Source organism: Glycine soja, chromosome 4, assembly GCF_004193775.1.
Source record: "Glycine soja cultivar W05 chromosome 4, ASM419377v2, whole genome shotgun sequence".
Taxonomy (NCBI): domain Eukaryota; kingdom Viridiplantae; phylum Streptophyta; class Magnoliopsida; order Fabales; family Fabaceae; genus Glycine; species Glycine soja.
In genome coordinates this window covers 25,863,696-25,882,483 of record NC_041005.1, presented here as the reverse complement: position 1 = coordinate 25,882,483, position 18,788 = coordinate 25,863,696, and the positions used below count along the sequence as shown (strand labels likewise).

General features: G+C 34.7%; 1 protein-coding gene across 2 annotated transcripts; it reads right to left on the bottom strand.

Annotated features, from left to right (window-relative positions):
• Window positions 1-3,587: 3,587 nt before the first annotated feature.
• On the bottom strand, window positions 3,588-6,290 carry LOC114409558. 2 transcript variants are annotated; one of them, XM_028373049.1, is made up of 4 exons: window positions 5,891-6,290; window positions 5,653-5,774; window positions 4,459-4,626; window positions 3,588-3,913 (listed from the first exon to the last, which is right to left on the bottom strand). In XM_028373049.1, exons 1-4 carry the CDS (start codon window positions 6,113-6,115, stop codon window positions 3,778-3,780), a joined length of 651 nt encoding a protein of 216 aa, XP_028228850.1. In that variant the 5' UTR covers window positions 6,116-6,290; the 3' UTR covers window positions 3,588-3,777. The 2 variants fall into 2 exon arrangements, 1 of the variants encoding a protein (XP_028228850.1); XR_003666115.1 differs by having other exon boundaries at window positions 3,883-3,913; window positions 5,653-5,787; window positions 5,891-6,152.
• Window positions 6,291-18,788: the final 12,498 nt, after the last annotated feature.

The following is an 18,788-nucleotide window of genomic DNA, read 5'->3' as shown; positions in this document are numbered from 1 at the left end:
ATAGTAACCATGTCATACCCATGTGGGATACTTCACTAACATTTCCATAGTGTTTGGTTGGAGGGAAAGGGAGGGGGTTAAAATCTCTCCTCACTTAATTTTAGCTTTCCCTCAAGAATTGGGGAATTTGGAGGGGAGAGAAACTTTTACATTCATTGAACTAAATTATCGTTAATAACTTTATTAGACCATTCTTAATATATAATGGTTTTCACCTCCCTTCACTTCCCTTTCCCCTGTGAAACAAACAAGGAACTTCTCCCTTGCATTAAAATTCCTCCACTCTCCTCCTTTAAACCAAAAGTAAATTTGAATATTACTAACTGCATCTCACAATTGCTTTAAATTTCTTTTTAAACTTTTATGTGAACACAAATAAGATATTACAATACTTAAATAAAATATAGCATTCCATGATGTCTGCAATTACTAGTGTTCACTTTCAAAAATAAATTCCCTTTGGATTTAAGATTAACTTTTCATGTTACTTCGTTTATGATGTACTTTTAGTCATGTTGTGTCTTATAATTTTAAAAATTTGTTGCATCCCCCTGTCCTCTAGGTATCATATCTGTGTCACATGCATCATGTTATATCAATGCTTTTTAGCTGTCGATACAAGTATAGCCCCAGTAGCCACCAGAGTTGGCCTAGTGGTTAAGAGATTTGAGTAGTCTACATGAAGTCCTAGGTTCAAATCTCATTGCTGCTATTGTACACACTCAAATAGTAAAAAAACAAAATAGCCCCAATCAAAAATCAAAATCACTTCACCTAAAATCCCAAACACAAAACTGCAAAGCATACATGCTTGAGGATTATTACATTACACTACACTACACTCTAAAGTCTAAACACAATAATCATAAAATTCAGCAATATGTGAAGTATGGTCCATGGTGAAGATAGAAATCTTATCCAACTTAACAGAGTTGTTCTTCCCTCCTACCAGCTTTGCTGGGTTCCCGACAACAGTAGTCCTTGGAGGAACATCCTTAATAACCACAGAACCAGAACCAAAAGGCTAGACAAGTTCCAAGGCATGCTACCCACTGAATGGCAGACCTCGTGCTTATGATTAAATTTGTTTTTGCTTATTAAAAAAAATAAAAAATCTTCCAACAACATGTGTGACTGTGACTAAGGACCCTCAAATGATACTTTAAATTTCTCTCTATCAAAAATAAATCTGTTTGAGAAACCATGCAGGGAAGGCAAATGAAATTGTTGAGAAGGTAAGTAAGTGACTAACCCAACTTTGAGATTTCGAAGTACCCTTATGATAATATTCTCAGTTTCTTGATGAAAGCATGATCTGATGTCGAATCGGATCTGTACTTCACAGAAAACAATATGTTATATTTGTTACTGAAACAAAGAATAAAATTTTTCATATCCTCCATTTGATTTTGCTATCTTCTTTTTTTTTTCCTATTTTAATTACAGTTATACAGCTAAGGTAATTGTGACTTTGTTAGATAAATTAGAATAGTAACTACCAATTATTTACCCAATGATCAATACTCAACTCAAATTCTAACTCATTGTGGAAGAAAAAAATTGACAAAAAAAAAGGCTCTGGCTATACAGTATTTTCATTCTACTTTAATACATTCTCTCTTAATTTTCTTTATTTTCAATCTCGTTTTTTTCTTAAAAACAATATTTTCAGAACACAAATTTTCCAATTTTTTTATTATTGTTATTTTCCAAGCGAATAAAATGGGGAACTTATCGAAGTCCATGTGAAAAATGCTAGTTGAAAGAAATTCTGCATGATGCAAAATACTCTAATAATGAGTTTAAATACATGTTTTCCAAGTATAAGAATCAAGAATTGTACGGTGTTAAAGAATAACCTGAAACAATATGAAGCTAATAAGATGAAGTAGCAGCTTGGGACTTCCAATTATCCAAACCAGAAAAAGTGGTCACTAGGCCTCACAAGCAAAGTTCCTTTGATCGTATGAGATTTGTCATGACTATCCAAACACATATCTGTTATTATGCCTTCTAGCTTTGTTCCCACCAATTAAAGCACCTGCATGCACAGCATAAAACCAAATATCACCTATTAAAATTATATCCCATGTATGACAAAAGTACCATGACTAAAAAAAAGATTACATACTAAGCTATTCTGACCATTAGTGGAATAAAAGGCTGCCAGAAATGGCTGTAGAATGCTGCAGAACAAAAATGAAGAGGCAAAAACGAAGAGAAAGCCTTGCTCTTCACGAACTCCCTGATTCAAAGGAACTTTGAGCCGTAAGAAGAGTCATCCACGTGCATCGTCGGGTTGATCGAATGGAAGAACAGCAAAGGGCTACGTTGCTTCTGTCAATGTGCTCACTCACAGAACAGGAAAGAGGGGCTAGGGTTCAGTAACGAAGAGGGGAAGGTTTTAACGGGCTTTGTTTTTTTTTAACCCAACTACGACGGTTTTACACTAAAACCCGTCGTAAAATTTATATAATATAACATTCTAAGGCGGTTTTTAATAACCGCCTTAGAATGTATGTCGTAAAATGTAATTTTTTTCAAAATAATTGCAAAAATGCCACCGCGTCACTATTTAAATCGGTTATCTAAATAACCGTCGTAGCACAGGTGATGTAAAAGGCAATATTTGTAGTAGTGATATTAGATAGTAAAACAAAAGAAAAATATTTTTTAGGTAGTAAAATGAAAAAAAAAAATACTATAAGTATGAAAAATATATTTAATTCAATCTATTTTATTTAAAGGATATCGGATGCATAGTTTTTCTTTTTTCTTTTTTTTTTTTTTGAGAGGATCGGATGCTTAGTTCAAAAACAGTATATTGGACGCTTAGTATAAAACCATTTTTATTTAAAGTCCTTTACACATGTTTTAAAGCATGATAAAGAGCGTCGTTTTTTTTCTCTTTTTCTTGAAAGAGCGCGTTGTTCTTATAACATACATATATACGTCTGTACATAACATTATTAGCCGTCCATTAATTTCAATAATCTTTATTATCATCAAAACACTTCATAGAATTTGAGCGCTTTATATCTTTGGTTTCAGCAAAATATATTTTAAACTCATTCTGAAACATCTCGTGATCATTTTAAAAAATATTTTAAAATAGGAAAAGTTAATTATACACATCAATTGTCATAATTTTGGAGAAGTCAATTTCTTGTGGTGATATTTCAAGGGTCTCTAAAATATTTATGTAAAATAGAAGTTGTATGAAAATAAAGCCAATTAAACTATCTAGTTTGTTTGTTAGTTATAGTAAAAACATTTTATGAAAAAGAAGTGGTGTCTCAATCTAAAATAGTAAATTAAAACTTTCTATAAACCGAGATTCTTAAACTTGGACTAAAGATAAGTTTGTGTCAGTGATACAATCATAATCTGTTCCTGAAATGAACTCCTTTTCATAAATTGAATAAACATATATTTTAATTCGGTGGAGCATGAACAAGCAAAAAAAATTAAACTTTGTCAATGAGGCACTGTCTCGTCATCTCCCTCGTCATCTAGCACTTAGCAGGGGCCAAGATTCGTTATACATGGATACAAGATAATAAATAAATTGGGGATAAAAACTCTAATACTCTTCGAATCTGTACCAAGGTAATGTTATATATCACTAGATCCTTTATACAACCACAAAAATGTAGGCATAAACAACCAAACTATACTATGTCAATTGCACCCTTTTGTATGTGTATGTGTGGCAGGTGGACATAACTTATAGGAAATTAGAACACAGAAAAAAAGAGTCTAAATTACTTTTGGGGGCTACTTTAGTGAAAAGATTTTCTGTACGAAATTGTGTCCTTCACCTTCTCCCCTAGACTTCTTTGATCTCCAAATAATTGCAGATGGGTTAGGACAGATTCGGTATGGAATTTTTGGGGGAGGGCTACGAGGGACTCTGCAATATAATTGAATAAACTGTTACTGTTGTATTAAACAACCTTAATTAACGGCTCATTTATAACAACTAAAAATTAAATAAACCATCTATTTAGTTCCTAAAATATCACTCTCTCAAATAGTCCTTAAACTAATGAAATTATATAAACAATTTCTAAAATATTGACTATACATCAATTTAGTCCCTGGATTAATATTTTTTTAATAATATTAAGGAATTGATTTGATAATAAATTCAATATTTGAGGGATTATATAACATTTATAATATTTCAAGGACTAGTTATATAATTTAATTAGTTTAAGAACTATTTAAAAGAAATGGTGAATTTCGGTTCTAGGACCAAATTGATGATTTATTCACTAAAAATTTATGAATCCCTTTTGGTTAAAACAAACGAAGATGAACCATAAAACGAGTCATTACTTAAAAAGCACAAGGAAACAATCTAATAATGCTTAAACTCCAAATTCCTAATCTCTAGTAAATAATTGAATATGTTGAGAAATTATTGATGGTAAGACATATTGTCACGAAACTTACTGTAATCTAGAAACATCAATTTGAGAAAAATCCATGTTGGTTGAACTGTCTAGCACAGACAGTGCACATATCATGGGCCTCACTGATGACGCATGAGACTGCTTGATTGCAAGTACTCTGCAGTTGAAAATGCTGGCTATGCTATTATGGGAATGGGCCATTGCCAATCTATGTTACAAATGAATAAAAACACTGTTTTGAGTTCTCTTAGTAACACTACAATGTTGCATAAGTAAAATTAAAGAAACAATAACAGAAATCAATGCATTTATTTGGTATGAGCTTAAGAAATGTGATTAGGTGTCAAATGCAATTGAAATGATACTGCCACATATAGAGTGCATGTTTGGTAATAAGGTGAATTAAACTCACCATAATTTTTTAAAACAAATAGTAATTTTTGTAATGATTTTACATGATTTTGTATTCACCATAATTTTTACCACCAAATCAAACACACTAGTAATCTCCATCAAGAGAGAAATGACCTTATCATGTTTAAATTTGACAAAAAGGATTTATTCACATTAAGTTAGAGCATAGATACATGGTTAGAGCATAGTCATCTCTGAACGCAACATGGGTGCTTCTTTTAAAGGCAAAGCAGATTAAAATTAAAAGTGGATCCCAAAAGGCTTTGTCACCATTAAAGAAGGCACGTGCATTTGCAAAGGCTTTTCGTGACCAATTTTTGAAGCTCACTTGCATAAACCTTTTTAAGCTAAAGCAGCAGAAAGAAAGAATGTACTAACAAACACAAATTGGACAATTAATAAACCCAGGTCCCACTAATATCCATGTTGATATTGTCTTATGAAGGCCCTGATCTTGCTGATTAAGATAGATAAAGTGAAATCCCCAAAACCTATCAGTTTGTTGAAATTGACCTCTTATTAGAACCTAACCTTTCTGTTTCCCTCAAATGCATATCCAAAGAACCTTGAATTTCAGGTGTTCATTGATCACCCAGATCATGTTGACAATGACAAGAGAGAAAATTCCACTGCAATTTTGTCTAAAATAGCTATAAATTCTAAGGAGAGGGACTGAGGGAGGACCCATATAACATCATTAAGGAGGGTCATCAACATCATCCACCCATCACAACTATGTTAGAAGTACTAATAATTCCAATATGCATTTATCTTTTGAAATTGAACTCAAAACATGGAAATGTTTTCAAATTGGACTTACTTGTATAGAAAACTATAATCATGGAGTCCAACCACAAGCATGGAAGCTCCAATCTCTCGCACCGTGGCAGCAATCTTGGTTCCTTCTTGGTCCCCTTCTATGACAATTATTTCAACCTTTGTCTGTAACACAATCCTATTATTATATATGACACATATCCGTTAATTTGAACACGGCAAAATCCACAACGTAATAATAATTGAAAGAGAACAAAAACAAACTGAAAAAGGGTACGTACGTTGGGATAGCTGTTGCACATGTCTTGAAAGGAAAGGGCTAATTTGAAGCCATTAAGGCGTAGAAGACGTGCTTTGCTTCTGCTTCTTGATCTTGTGGAGTGATTATAGACATGGAGAAGGGTGATTATGTCACCATAGCGAATGATGTTTCTAAGAGCCCATTCTAGAGCAGTTCTTGCTGCATTCACATCTTCTACAACCACCACAATTTTCTTCACATCCATTTCTCACTCCCTCTTCTCTCTCTCTCTCTCTCCCCCCACATCCCTTCTCTATTATGCTCTTTATTTATATATCTTTAACGTGGCCAAAGTTGCCTTGTCTCTCTCTCATTGTTTGTGTCTATTCTTTCATTCTTGATTGACCTAGAATTTAATAGTCTACAAGAAAATATGAATGGAAATTCTTGCCTGCTCTGCCTTCCTCATGTCATGTGCGTGCCTGGCTGCTATATTAAAATCAAAAAAGAGAAAAGAAAGTGATTGCAATTATAATTACTGAGTTACAGTTTCACAAACTATGTTTAGGTGATTCATAATAATTCCTTCTAAATTTCATGTTTATACATACATTACATTGTGATACATACTTACATATAGTAAGACAATAAAACGTATGCACGTATGTATGTATGAACATTGAATGAAATTCATAAGGAACCTTGTTCTACAAAATTACAATGATCCCCATAATTACAATGAATCTTTATATCAATGCTGTCATGTTAAATAAAACTATTTTTGGTCACTTACAATATTATGGTAGGTATCTTTCATTAGAAGTATTTTAGATTGGGTTGGAACTTTTAACAGACTTAGTACATTAAACTGACTCGAGATCCCTTAACGGTTAAGACAAAACATTTTAGTAAAACTTCAAGATAATGGAGCATCACAAAACCTGGTCAACTATTAGTTTAGACCGACACCCTACTCAAACTGTTCGATAAATCCACCCTAACACAAGTCACAAAGAAAAGTAATAACTACAATTACAAGGTAATGCTCTTTTAGAAAGAGCCATGTGCTATGCTCATCATGTCCTCTCACACCAAGTCTTTTGAAAAAATCATTGGACAACCTTTACTCTGCACATCATGTCTAATCATACCATGTCTTCTGAAATACCATTAGACAACCTTAATCGTCTAATCTAATTAGAATAGCAGGCATTCAATAATTTCCCAAATTTTAGCACCAAAATATGGCTATGGGCAATCATAAATATATTATAGTTAATAATTGTCGCATAACCAAGCATCCTTACTTATAAATACAAGGTTGAAGCCTTCTACTATTACTCTATCAAAATTATTTTCTAATTTGGACATGAAAATCTTTACAGGTATTACCACCATAATCATTATGTTATGTGTTGCATTACTCCTAGATTAACAACCACCAAAAGAAACATCTAATTTAAGTGTAAACCTATTTCCCTCGAGTTCCTTCAAATTAGGAAACAATCTTATTCAAATTTCATAATATGATATGATACCAAATTTTCTAGTGAAAAAAATTTCACACACAAGACTCAAATTTAGAACCTTACTTAAAAAAAATCAAATATATGCTACTTGAATCAACCACTAGTTTTTATTAAAAAAAAAAATGGTTTATGGTATGTTATTAAAAGTGGAAAAGAGAGAGCAGGTTATACTTCTAAATAGAAAATTACAATCACTAGTCTACTACTAAGAAAGTCCAATTGATTGATTTGTGTGTGTTAGTTATTATAAATTTTGGTATCTGAGTTCAATTCCTATGGATGAAAACAAATCACGAATCTACTTTTAAGTTTTTTTAGAGGCACTTTTTAAGTTTTTATTACTAGCGTACTATGAATTTGATATTTGATACATGTAAATAAGTATATTTTAGAAAATAAAATATAATTATAATTATTAATTAGAAATTAATTATTATAATTATCGTTCCTGCTAAATAGTGGCCAGACACTTCTTTCTGTCGACGAGTTCCTTGCTCCTATTTGTCCTCCACTGTCTCAAGTAAGGTTTGCCCGAAAGGAAAGTATCTGCAAAAGACACTCTGACACTCAAATAAGATCTTGACTTTGAGCAAATACTAGGATAGTAAAGATGTGTAGAAATGAACTCTGTTTTTACCTGGGGGGGTCTTACCTTATTTATATAAACATTTATGGGCCTTGGTAGGTAGATTATCGTTTAGGTAATCTTTTTCTAAGTGAGTTTAGACAACCTAAACGTTCGGCTTAATCTAAGATAATGACAAAGCAAGGTTTATGAGGGTATTCAGCTAAGTACTTTATAAGATTAGAACCATTCTCATAATGGTTGAATACTCCCTAAGACGCCTTAGGAAACCAAGGGCTTAGGTTTGTTGTTCTCCCTTAGCCGAATACATATCATGTATACAAAACCCCCCAAGCCATCTTGGTCTGTAAAGATTGAGAGGGTTTTTTGGTGAGTGAGAGTGATGCAATCCTACCCCCCAAGGGCATTAGATAGAAGACTCCAAAAAGATTGGGTCTGTGATGCAAGAGAAGGCCCTAAGGTTCTCATGAGTCTTAGGGTAGATTTTAGGCGCATGGGCTAAGTATGAGCCCACTTATCTTTATACATATTAGATAAGAATTTCATTATTTTTGGGCCTTGTATTTAAGGCTCCATAATGTAGGTAGGATACCCTAGAAATGTAGGATTTTCCCGCCCTTGTATTTTAGGGCACCTAGACTAGTTTTTGTATTAGGGGTAGTTTTGTAATTTCACATGCATTAAGTGAATATTTGATGTGTGTGATGAGAAATAAATTTAATTGAATTGGGAGAAGTCCAATCCAATTAAATTTTAGAGGGGGAGGTGAGAATTTGCTTGCTACACCTCATTGCCACATCATATAGTCATACTTTGTGCATGTCCTTCATGCTTTACATGCCTCATGACACCTAAGCACACTTAGTGGAGAATCTTGGACTTGATCTTGGATTAGTGGGCTGAACCATAGCTAAAATTCACTAATCATAATTAGTGAAATTTTGGCTCCAAAATTTGGCTCCACAAATTCAAGTAAAATTTGAATAGAAATTCAAATTTCCCTCCAATTTTGTGTGACACTTAGGCTATAAATAGAGGTCATGTGTGTGCATTTTTTCAACTTTGATCATTTGAAAATTAAACTTCAAATTTCAGAGCTCTTTTAGAGAACAAAAATTTGTGCTCTTCTCTTCCGCCCCCTTCATTCATCTCCTTCTTCCTCCAAGCTCTTATCAATGGCCTCCTATGGTGGTGAGCTTCTTCTAGACTCATCTTCTCCTTGAAGTGGCGTCTCCTCTCTCTCTTCCTTCTCCATTCCGCTGCCATTCATCTTCCAAGAAGCAAAGGAATCCGTTGATGAAGAAGATCCTAGGCCTACAAGCTCCAATGGAGCTTACATCATGTGGTATCAAGAGCATCTTCATCTAGGTGATGCTCTTTTGCTTCCTCTATCATTTTGTTCGATGAATTCTCTTTAATTTCTTGTTCTTCATCTTATTCTCCATGTATATCCTTCATTGTCTTGTGGTTTGGTATTGTTTAGAGTAGATTAAAAAAAATAAACCGATTAAATCTTAGATCTACACTTGTTCTTGCATTTCTATGGTTCAAATTTTGTAGATCTACTCTTGAATCATGTTTTTGTGTTGATTTTAGGTTCTATCATTTTTCATTCATAATATTCTTGTGCTGAACCTTAGATCTAAATTTTCTTCCAAAATATTGATTAGAAAAAAAAACACAAAAATCTAAGTATAAATCACTTAATCCATGTTGTCTTAGAGTCATGTTTAGTCATAGTAATTGTCACATTATGTTCTAAGTTTGTGTTGAATTTTTATTTTGTTGATTGAATTCTAGATACATTTGTTCATGTATTCTTGTCATTCTTAGCCTATCTTTTGAATTTTGAGTCTAATTCATGCATGTTATTTAGTTCATAACATGTTCTAAATCAATTCCTAGAAGTAGTCTTGTTGTTGAACTCTTTTTTTTTTTTGTTTTATAAGTTTCCCACATGATGCCTATGATGAAGTTGAGTAGTGGTGCTGAGTTGTGGCTGGATTTGTGAATCAAAATAAGTCTTAAGCTCTCTTGAATTGTGTTATTCAAGATAATTGAGCATAAGCAAACACAAATTGTAATTATCCAAGCCTTAAGCAACATAAACACTACTCTTGATTTCTAGGTTGAAATCGCTGGTGCTGGCAGCTTGAACATACCACATTGTATAAATTACTGGGAATTGGTCACTACGTTTTTTGAGATGAAATTTTTAATGAATTTTCTAGACATCTGGATTAAAGGAAAAAATAATAAAAATCACACAAGTTGGCAAAAAAATCAGTCTCGAGGAAAAAAAAAAGTGAAAGGGAAGTGTGCTTGTTGTTTTGGCTCAAAAATTTGTTCTATAATTGGTGCCTATTTTATACCAATCTTAGTTCTGAAATTTCAATTGAAAATTAGTGTGAAAACAAGTGCCAAAACTAGAGGTTTCTTGAGTCTTTTTTTTGTTTTTTTTTACTCTACTCTAGAGCCATTCTAAGTTTCTCTTTGAGTCCTAGCTTGCTTTTATGTGCTTTTCATTGCTTTAATTGTTGAATCATCCTTGAAAATTTGTCTTGTTAAAACTCTATTGGTTTAGCTTTCATCTCATTTTTTTGGTCTTTGGTTATTGCTTGTCTCTTTGTTTCCTTGTTTGTGAGTTGCAATATAGGGAATTGGAAAGGAGGATTGGTGTCATCCCTTGAAGAATTTGAGTCAAGAAGCAAGGGGCCAACCACCTTAAGAGCTATTGGAATAAGAAGCACTCCAAATTGAGTGAAACACAAAAGAGAGAATAGCCACCAAAATTGAGGACTTTTTTTTTAAATTGGCAATTTTCTTTGCTTTCAAATTTTGTAACAAAAAGGCCTTTCATTGGAAGTATGTTGGGAGCCTCCAATAGGTCACCCTACTTCCATTTGTGTGTAATAATTTTACGCAATTTTCCCTTAGGATAGTGAGTGTTTTTTTGCAAACCTTAAATGAGGTCATCCAAACACTCTTAGGATCCGTCTAGTCTGTATTTCTTGCACTTTAATTTCTTGCTTTCTTTCATAGCTTATTTCCTTTACCTTCCATTGTCAAACCACCTAGATAGCTTTCCTTTTACCAATTAGTTTTTACCTTATCTTTCACACATCTTTTAGTGTTTATTTTGGCTAGTTTCAACCATAGTTTCTTTGACCTTTTGTTTTCAAATCCCCAACAAGAAAGAATCACAACTTAGGAATCAACATGAGTCTTCATTCTTCATCTAGTGTTAATGGTGAGGGTTCTACTCCTAAGGACCCCTTGTATAAGATATTAGATGAGTTGAGATCCCTTAAGTTGTGGAAAGAAAAACAAGAGAGAAAAGAAAAAGGAAAAAAAGAGTGGAAGAAATAAGTCAAGATAAAAGAGAGAAAATAAGAGAGGAAGAAAGAAGAAAAATAATGAAAGAAATGAAAAGAGAAAAACATGCTTCCTTTAGTAGTCATGACTCTTGCAAGATTTTAAGTAAAGAACTTAGCGACTATTATAGAGGGCGCCATAGTTCACATACTAAACATCATTCCCAAAGAAGAGAAAAGGATAGAAGGCCTCAAGAGGTTAACATTAGCCTCCCATATTTCCATGGAAAAGAAAATTTTGAGGCCTACTTAGATTGGGAAATAAAGGTTGAACAACTCTTTGCTTGCCGTCATACTAGTGAAGAGAGAAAAGTTCCATTGGCTACCCTTAGCTTTCAAGGGTATGCCCTCTATTGGTGGACTTCCCTTGTTAGGGAACGAAGGATTCATGGGGATCCTCTAGTAGAGTATTGGAATGATCTTAAGAGTGCCCTTAGGAAGAGGCACATTCCCTCCTACTATGAAAGGGTGGACAAGCTCCAAAGGCTTAGACAAGGTAGTATGAGTGTTGAAGAATATAGATAACAAATGGAACTACTCCTTTTAAGAGCTGGACTTAGGGAGGAGGAAAGAACAAGCATAGCTAGGTTCCTTGGTGGGCTTAATATGGAAGTGAGGGATAAGGTTGAACTCCTTCCATATAGGGACCTAGATGAACTAGTCCAACTTTGTATAAGAGTGGAGCAACAACTTAAAAGAAAGCCTTCTTCCAAATCTTATGGCTTTCACTCTTATCCAAGGAAGGACCAAGCCCAAGGAATTTTGGGGGCTGCACCTTCAAAACCCTAGGAAGATAAGGGTAAGACCATAGAGAAATCCACCCCTAAGACTAGTTCCCAAGAAAGGACTAGCAACATTAAATGCTTCAAATGTCTTGGGAGAGGTCACATTGCCTCTCAATGCCCCACAAAGAAAACCATGATTATGAGGGGTCAAGACATTTATAGTAGTCAAGAGGAGACTACTTCTTCCCCTTCCTCTAGTGGAAGTGAAGATGAAGTAAGGGGTGAAGAGACTAGTGAGGAAGTCTACCCCCATGAAGAAGGTGACCTCCTAATGGTTAGAAGGCTCCTTGGAGGTCAATCTTGTGATCTATCTCAATCCCAAAGAGAGAACATCTTTCATACAAGATGCAAAATTTTAAATAATACTTGTTCTCTCGTTGTGGATAGTGGATCTTGTTGCAATTGTTGTAGCACAAGATTAGTTTCCAAGTTGAACCTCACTATCAGTCCTCACCCAAAACCTTATAAACTTCAATGGCTCAATGAATAAGGGGAAATGATAGTTAACCAACAAGTGAAGGTACGTTTCTCCATTGGGATATATAAGGATGAAGTTAATTGTGATATAGTTCCCATGGAGGCAAGGCATATTCTTTTAGGAAGGCCATGGGAATTTGATAGAAAGATCATTTACAATGGCCTAACTAATGAGATTACCCTCACCCGTCTTGGCACTAAATTTGTGTTGCATCCTCAAACACCTTCACAGGTGGCCAAGGATCAAGTAACTATGAAAGATAAGAGGGATGAGGAATAAAAACTAGAAAACCAAAAGAAAAAAGAAAGATAGTAAGGCCTTGTCTTCAAAGGCCAAGGGGAAGGAAAAAGAGGAAAATGATTCCTCCAAGAATATTGTTAAGAAGGAAAATCATTTTTCAACAAAATGTGATATCAAAAGAGCACTCCTTCTTAAAAAAATCTTTCTACCTTCTCCTATCAAGGGAAACATCCCTTAGCACCGCCATACCTCTTGAGCTTGAGGTTATTCCTCAAGTAAAGGAGTTGTTGGATGAGGGTTTGGTTCGTAAGAGTTTAAATCCTTGTGCTTCGTTGGTGCCCAAAATAAGTATTATGAGGCACCAAATCCCTATTATAGGTGGTATGATGAATGTGTTGAGTGGTGCAACCCTCTTTTGTAAAATCACTCATGCACCCAACATCTTCATGATTTGTGTACATAGGGACTCATTAGGTAGGTTTGTTCTTATTTTTTGTTTCAATACAAACTTAGGTGTTCATATGGGACACCTTAGGTTTGTCATAATTTTTTGTAGGAATAATCAACATGAAAATAAAGAAAAAGGTATGTTTTATTCCATTACTTTCCTTAACTTTTTAAATAGTGATCAAGGGCTTCCCATGGACCCTAAGAGAATAAAGGTCATTCTTGAGTGGCCTACTCCACCATGTATAAGGGAAATTTGGGGCTTCAATGACTTAACAAACTTTTACGAAAGGTTTGTCCCATATTTTTCTATACCTATAGCACCACTCATTGAGTTGGTGAGGAACTATGTTCTCTCATGGGAAGATGGTCAAGAAAGGGGTTTTTTGTCCTTACCCTACTCTAACATACCCAACATCACTAATACATATGTTTTTATTCTTTTTACAGGTGTTGAGGAAAGAATCCCTGAGTTTCAAGAACCTATGGATTTGAGGTCAAATCCTTTTCAAGGGGGAGGGAATGTTGCAATCCTACCCCCCAAGGGCATTGGATAGAAGACTCCAAAAAGATTGGGCCAGTGATGCAAGAGAAGGCCCTAAGGTTCTCATGAGCCTTAGGGTAGATTTTGGGCTCATGGGCTAAGTATGAGCCCACTTATCTTTGTACATATTAGATTAAGATTTCATTATTTTTCGGCCTTCTATTTAGGGCTCCATAATGTAGGTAGGGTACCATAGAAAAGTAGGATTTTTCCGCCCTTGTATTTTAGGGCACCTAGACTAGTTTTTGTATTAGGGGTAGTTTTGTAATTTCACATGCATTAAGTGAATATTTGATGTGTGTGTTGAGAAATAAATTTAATTGAATTGGTAGAAGCCCAATCCAATTAAATTTTAGAGGGGGAGGTGAGCATTTGCTTGCTACACCCCATTGCCACATCATATAGTCACACTTTGTGCATGTCCTTCATGCTTTACATGCCTCATGACACCTAAGCACACTTAGTGGAGAATCTTGGACTTGATCTTAGATTAGTGGGCTGAATCATATCTAAAATTCACTAATCATAATTAGTGAAATTTTGGCTCCACAAATTCAATTTCAAATTCAAGTAAAATTTGAATAGAAATTCAAATTTCCCTCCAATTTTGTGTGACACTTAGGCTATAAATAGAGGTCATGTGTGTGCATTTTTTCAACTTTGATCATTTGAAAATTAAACTTCAGATTTCAGAGCTCTTTTAGAGCACAAAATTTCGTGCTCTTCTCTTCCTCCCCCTTCATTCATCTCCTTCTTCCTCCAAGCTCTTATCCATGGCCTCTTATAGTGGTGAGCTTCTTCTAGACTCATCTTCTCCTTGAAGTGGCGTCTCCTCTCTCTCTTCCTTCTCCATTCCTCTGTCATTCATCTTTCGAGAAGCAAAGGAATCCATTGATGAAGAAGATCCAAGGCCTACAAGCTCCAATGGAGCTTACATCAGAGAAAGGGGGTATTCGGCTGTTGTGGTGGTTATAGTTTTCTCGTTATGGCAATTGGAATGTGAGAATGTGTTCTAACACGACGTCTTTTCATATTCCATCATTGATCACGGAAACACCTTTGATTGCCAACTGTTGATCTATATTGATCCAACGGTGCATATATCTTTTGGAATAGGGCCCATTTTCTATAAAAGGGGACCTAGAACGTTATCATCCTCACACACTTTATTTAAAAAATTTCCTCCCAGTTGAGTAGTTCTTCTCAATCACTCTTTAGGTACACATGTATTATAGCAATAATGGGTTCGACAAAAGGTCACACAAAGGAGTTCGAGGAGGTGAGTTTTGGGGTTAGGGCCAACACCGATGATGTGTTGAAAGTTTCATCAAACACCGGGTTGTTAGGGTCTTTTTTTATTCCAATGACAACTCAAATGATGGGGGGGACTCAACGGACTTCTTGACATTATTGGAACAATTGTAAGAGGGTGTGGCCAACAACATTGTAAATAGTAAGAGGGTTAAGGGAGATGCAAATGATGTTGCCATTGCAATAGGTGTAGAGGCCGATGAATCCGATCACTTGGTGGAGGTTCACCCAAAGAGGCGTCAAAGGGTTGTTTAGGAAAAGGAAGAGTATCCTCTTATCACCCTTCCCAGCTATACTTGGGTGGATAGGGAAGTCGGCACATCCTTTTCTTGTTACAATGATAGGTCTAATATAGAGAATTTGCTAAGCTAGCTCACTACCTCGCCAATACAAGAACATTAATTGTGTACGTTTGCTTTCTGGACATGTTAGACCGATGCAGACCTTTCGGTCAATTTTGTATTTTTAAATAAAGAGTCTGAGCATGTACAAAATCACGAGGAGAATGAGCCAAAAGAGCATTGGGACTTCTTCTTTATGTATGACTAGTCTTCTGAAACCTACATGTGAGGATTTGACGACTTCATCATGGGGGCCATCGGGTGCTCAATGTGGCTCCTTCTCAATTGCATCCAAATGGTTGGGCTGCCATCTAAGTGTTGAGTCCTCTATTTGTATAATTATGTTAAGGCCACCCCTGGCTAATTTCTACACTATTTTTGTTGTCGGCCATACAAGATGACAACTTCATATAAAAACTTCAAGACCGGTGACTTCAAAGGTGGTAATAAAGTAAAAAATTGGGAGAAATTATTTTTATGATTCGGCCCAAAATTCCTTATTTCCCTTTTACTAGCAACAAGTACCTCGTCGATATGATGAGTATCCAAAGGAGTACCAAACTAATGATGAACTCTGAGAGCTAACCTTCACGAGTCGCTCCTTGACGCTTTCCTGCGAAGTCACTGGTTGCTCTTTTTAAATCTCTGCAACTAAGGACCTTGAGGGTTAGTTTGAAATATAACAAATCACACTAGAAGGGGGTTGAATAGTGTATTAGTCAAAATATAAAACCTTTTCAAAATGGAAGATATTATAATAATCAAGTTTATATAAACCTCGTCTAGTGACAAAAGGTGGACTATCGTCTATTGAGATGTAAAACTTGTCTTTCAGTAAAAACCTTATGTGTAGAGTGTGACAGTAATGGACAATGAGATACTTTAATAAGTTAATGAATAACAGTAAAAATATTTTGTTTTATACTGATTTACTCAACCTAAGTTATATCCAGTTCTCCTTTACCAACCACTAAATGGTTCCACTAATCTGCCTTGATTACAACAAGTATTCTTTTCTTCCACTTTTGGATTACAAATATTCTCATGGCTATTACTGGTACAACCCCTAGACTCCCTCTAGATCTAAGAACACCCAAGTATTATTTTGTCACTAAGCCACTATTGACTTTCACAAACAAAACTTTGATATAGAATCGGATATTTTTTACAACACTCAGAAAGTGGATTTACAATAAGGTTCTTATTTCTCACTAATATTTTGTGTACAACAAAAGATGTACTCTCCTAGACTTAGTGTGTTTCTGAACAAGTGATTTTCTTTTCTCTCTTTTATTGATTCACAACTCTTGTTTTTTCTATGTACATTCATCATTTTTCTTCAATCTTTGATGTCATATTTATAGGTAGAGAGACGCTTGTAATTGCGGAGAGTAATGTTATGACCATTGTGGAGATTGATCTTGGTTATCTTAATCAAGTGGATACTGCACTTTTTTGTCTGATAGAATCATGACTTTCCGTATCTGTCAATCATAACTCAGTATGATTGTTAAACACATAAATGGAAATAAAATATAGTTTCACAAATATGTTCCTTTTAAACAAAATCATATAAACTGAAATAAATTAATAAATCAAACAAAGTCCTTATTCCATTCGTTGTTTGGATAGATTGGACGAGTACTTCATGCTTCCAGTGTTGGATCGAGTGACCTCAGAATAATTAAGAAGGGGGGGTTGAATTAATTATTCCTAAACCTTTACTAATTAAAAAATTACTCTTCTAAGGCTTTTACTAAATTGTTAAGAGAATGACGAGTAGAAGAGAAACTTAACAGAAAGTAAAAGCGGAAATTAAATACACAGCGGAAAGTAAAAGAGTAGGGAAGAAGGAAACAGACACACAAGAGTTTTTATACTGGTTCGGCAACAACCCGTGCCTACATCCAGTCCCCAAGCGACCTGCGGTCCTTGAGATTTCTTTCAACCTTGTAAAAATCCTTTTACAAGCAAAGATCCACAAGGGATGTACCCTCCCTTGTTCTCTTTGAAACCCTAGTGGATGTACCCTCCACTAGAACTGATCCACAAGAGATGTACCCTCTCTTGTTCTCAATCAAACCCAAGTAGATGTACCCCCTACTTGTACCACAAAGGATGTACCCTCCAATGTGTTAAGACAAAGATCTCAGGCTGTTAAACCTTTGATACTTTGTGAATTGGGATACAAAAGAATTCTCAGGCGGTTAGTCCTTTGAACACTTTTGTATTAGGGAAAGGGAAGAATCAAAAGAATTCTCAGAATGTGTCGTTTTGAATTCTTTGACAAGGGAGAAGGGAGACACAAAAGAATTCAGGCGGTTAGTCCTTTTTTCTTTTGGAAAAGGGAGAAGAGAGACACAAAAAGAATTCAGGCGGTTAGTCCTTGGCGAATTCTTTTTGGCAAAGGGAGAAGAGAATGAAAAGGATGAATAGCACAAGTTTTCAAGGTTTAGAAAACCAGAAAACTTCAGAAAGCTTTTGGTACAAAGAAGAAGAAGAAGTTCAAAGAGATTCAAGGCTTGTAAAGGATTGTAATGAAATGATTGGAAAAGTATATTGAAAAGCAAATCAAAGCCTTGCTTTTATAGACTCTTCATGTCTGGCCAAAAGGACCATTTAGAAGAGTTATAACTTTTAGAAAAACTTAAAACCAATTTGAAAAAGTCAAAAAACCTTTTGAAGAGTTACATCTTTTGATTTATTCAGAAACAGTCACTGGTAATCGGTTACCAAATAAGTGTAATCGATTACACAAAGCTTTTATGTGAAAGGATGTGACTCTTCACATTTGAATTTGAATTTCAACATTCAAAGGCACTGATAATCGATTACCAAAACATTGTAATCGATTACAGCTTTTTGAAATTAATTGGAACATTGTAAATTCAATTTGAAAACTTTTTCAAAACAATTTTGCTAGTGGTAATCAATTACAACAATCTGGTAATCGATTACCAGAGAGTAAAAACTCTTTGGTAAACATGTTTTGAGAAAAATCATGTGCTACTCAATTTTTGAGAAAAACTTTTCATACTTATCTTGATTAAGCCTTCTCTTGATTCTTGAATCTTGAGTCTTTAATCTTGATCTTGATTCTTGAGATCTTGAACCTTGAATCTTGATTCTTGACTCTAAACTTTCTTCTTGAGTCTTGAATTCTTCTTGATTCTTATCTTGAACCCTTGAATTGTTCTTGATTCTCTTGAGTTGTTCTTTGATTGATCTTTGAGCTTTTTGTCATCACCTTTGTCATCATCTTTTGTTATCATCATTGTTATCATCAAAACACCTTTGATTCAC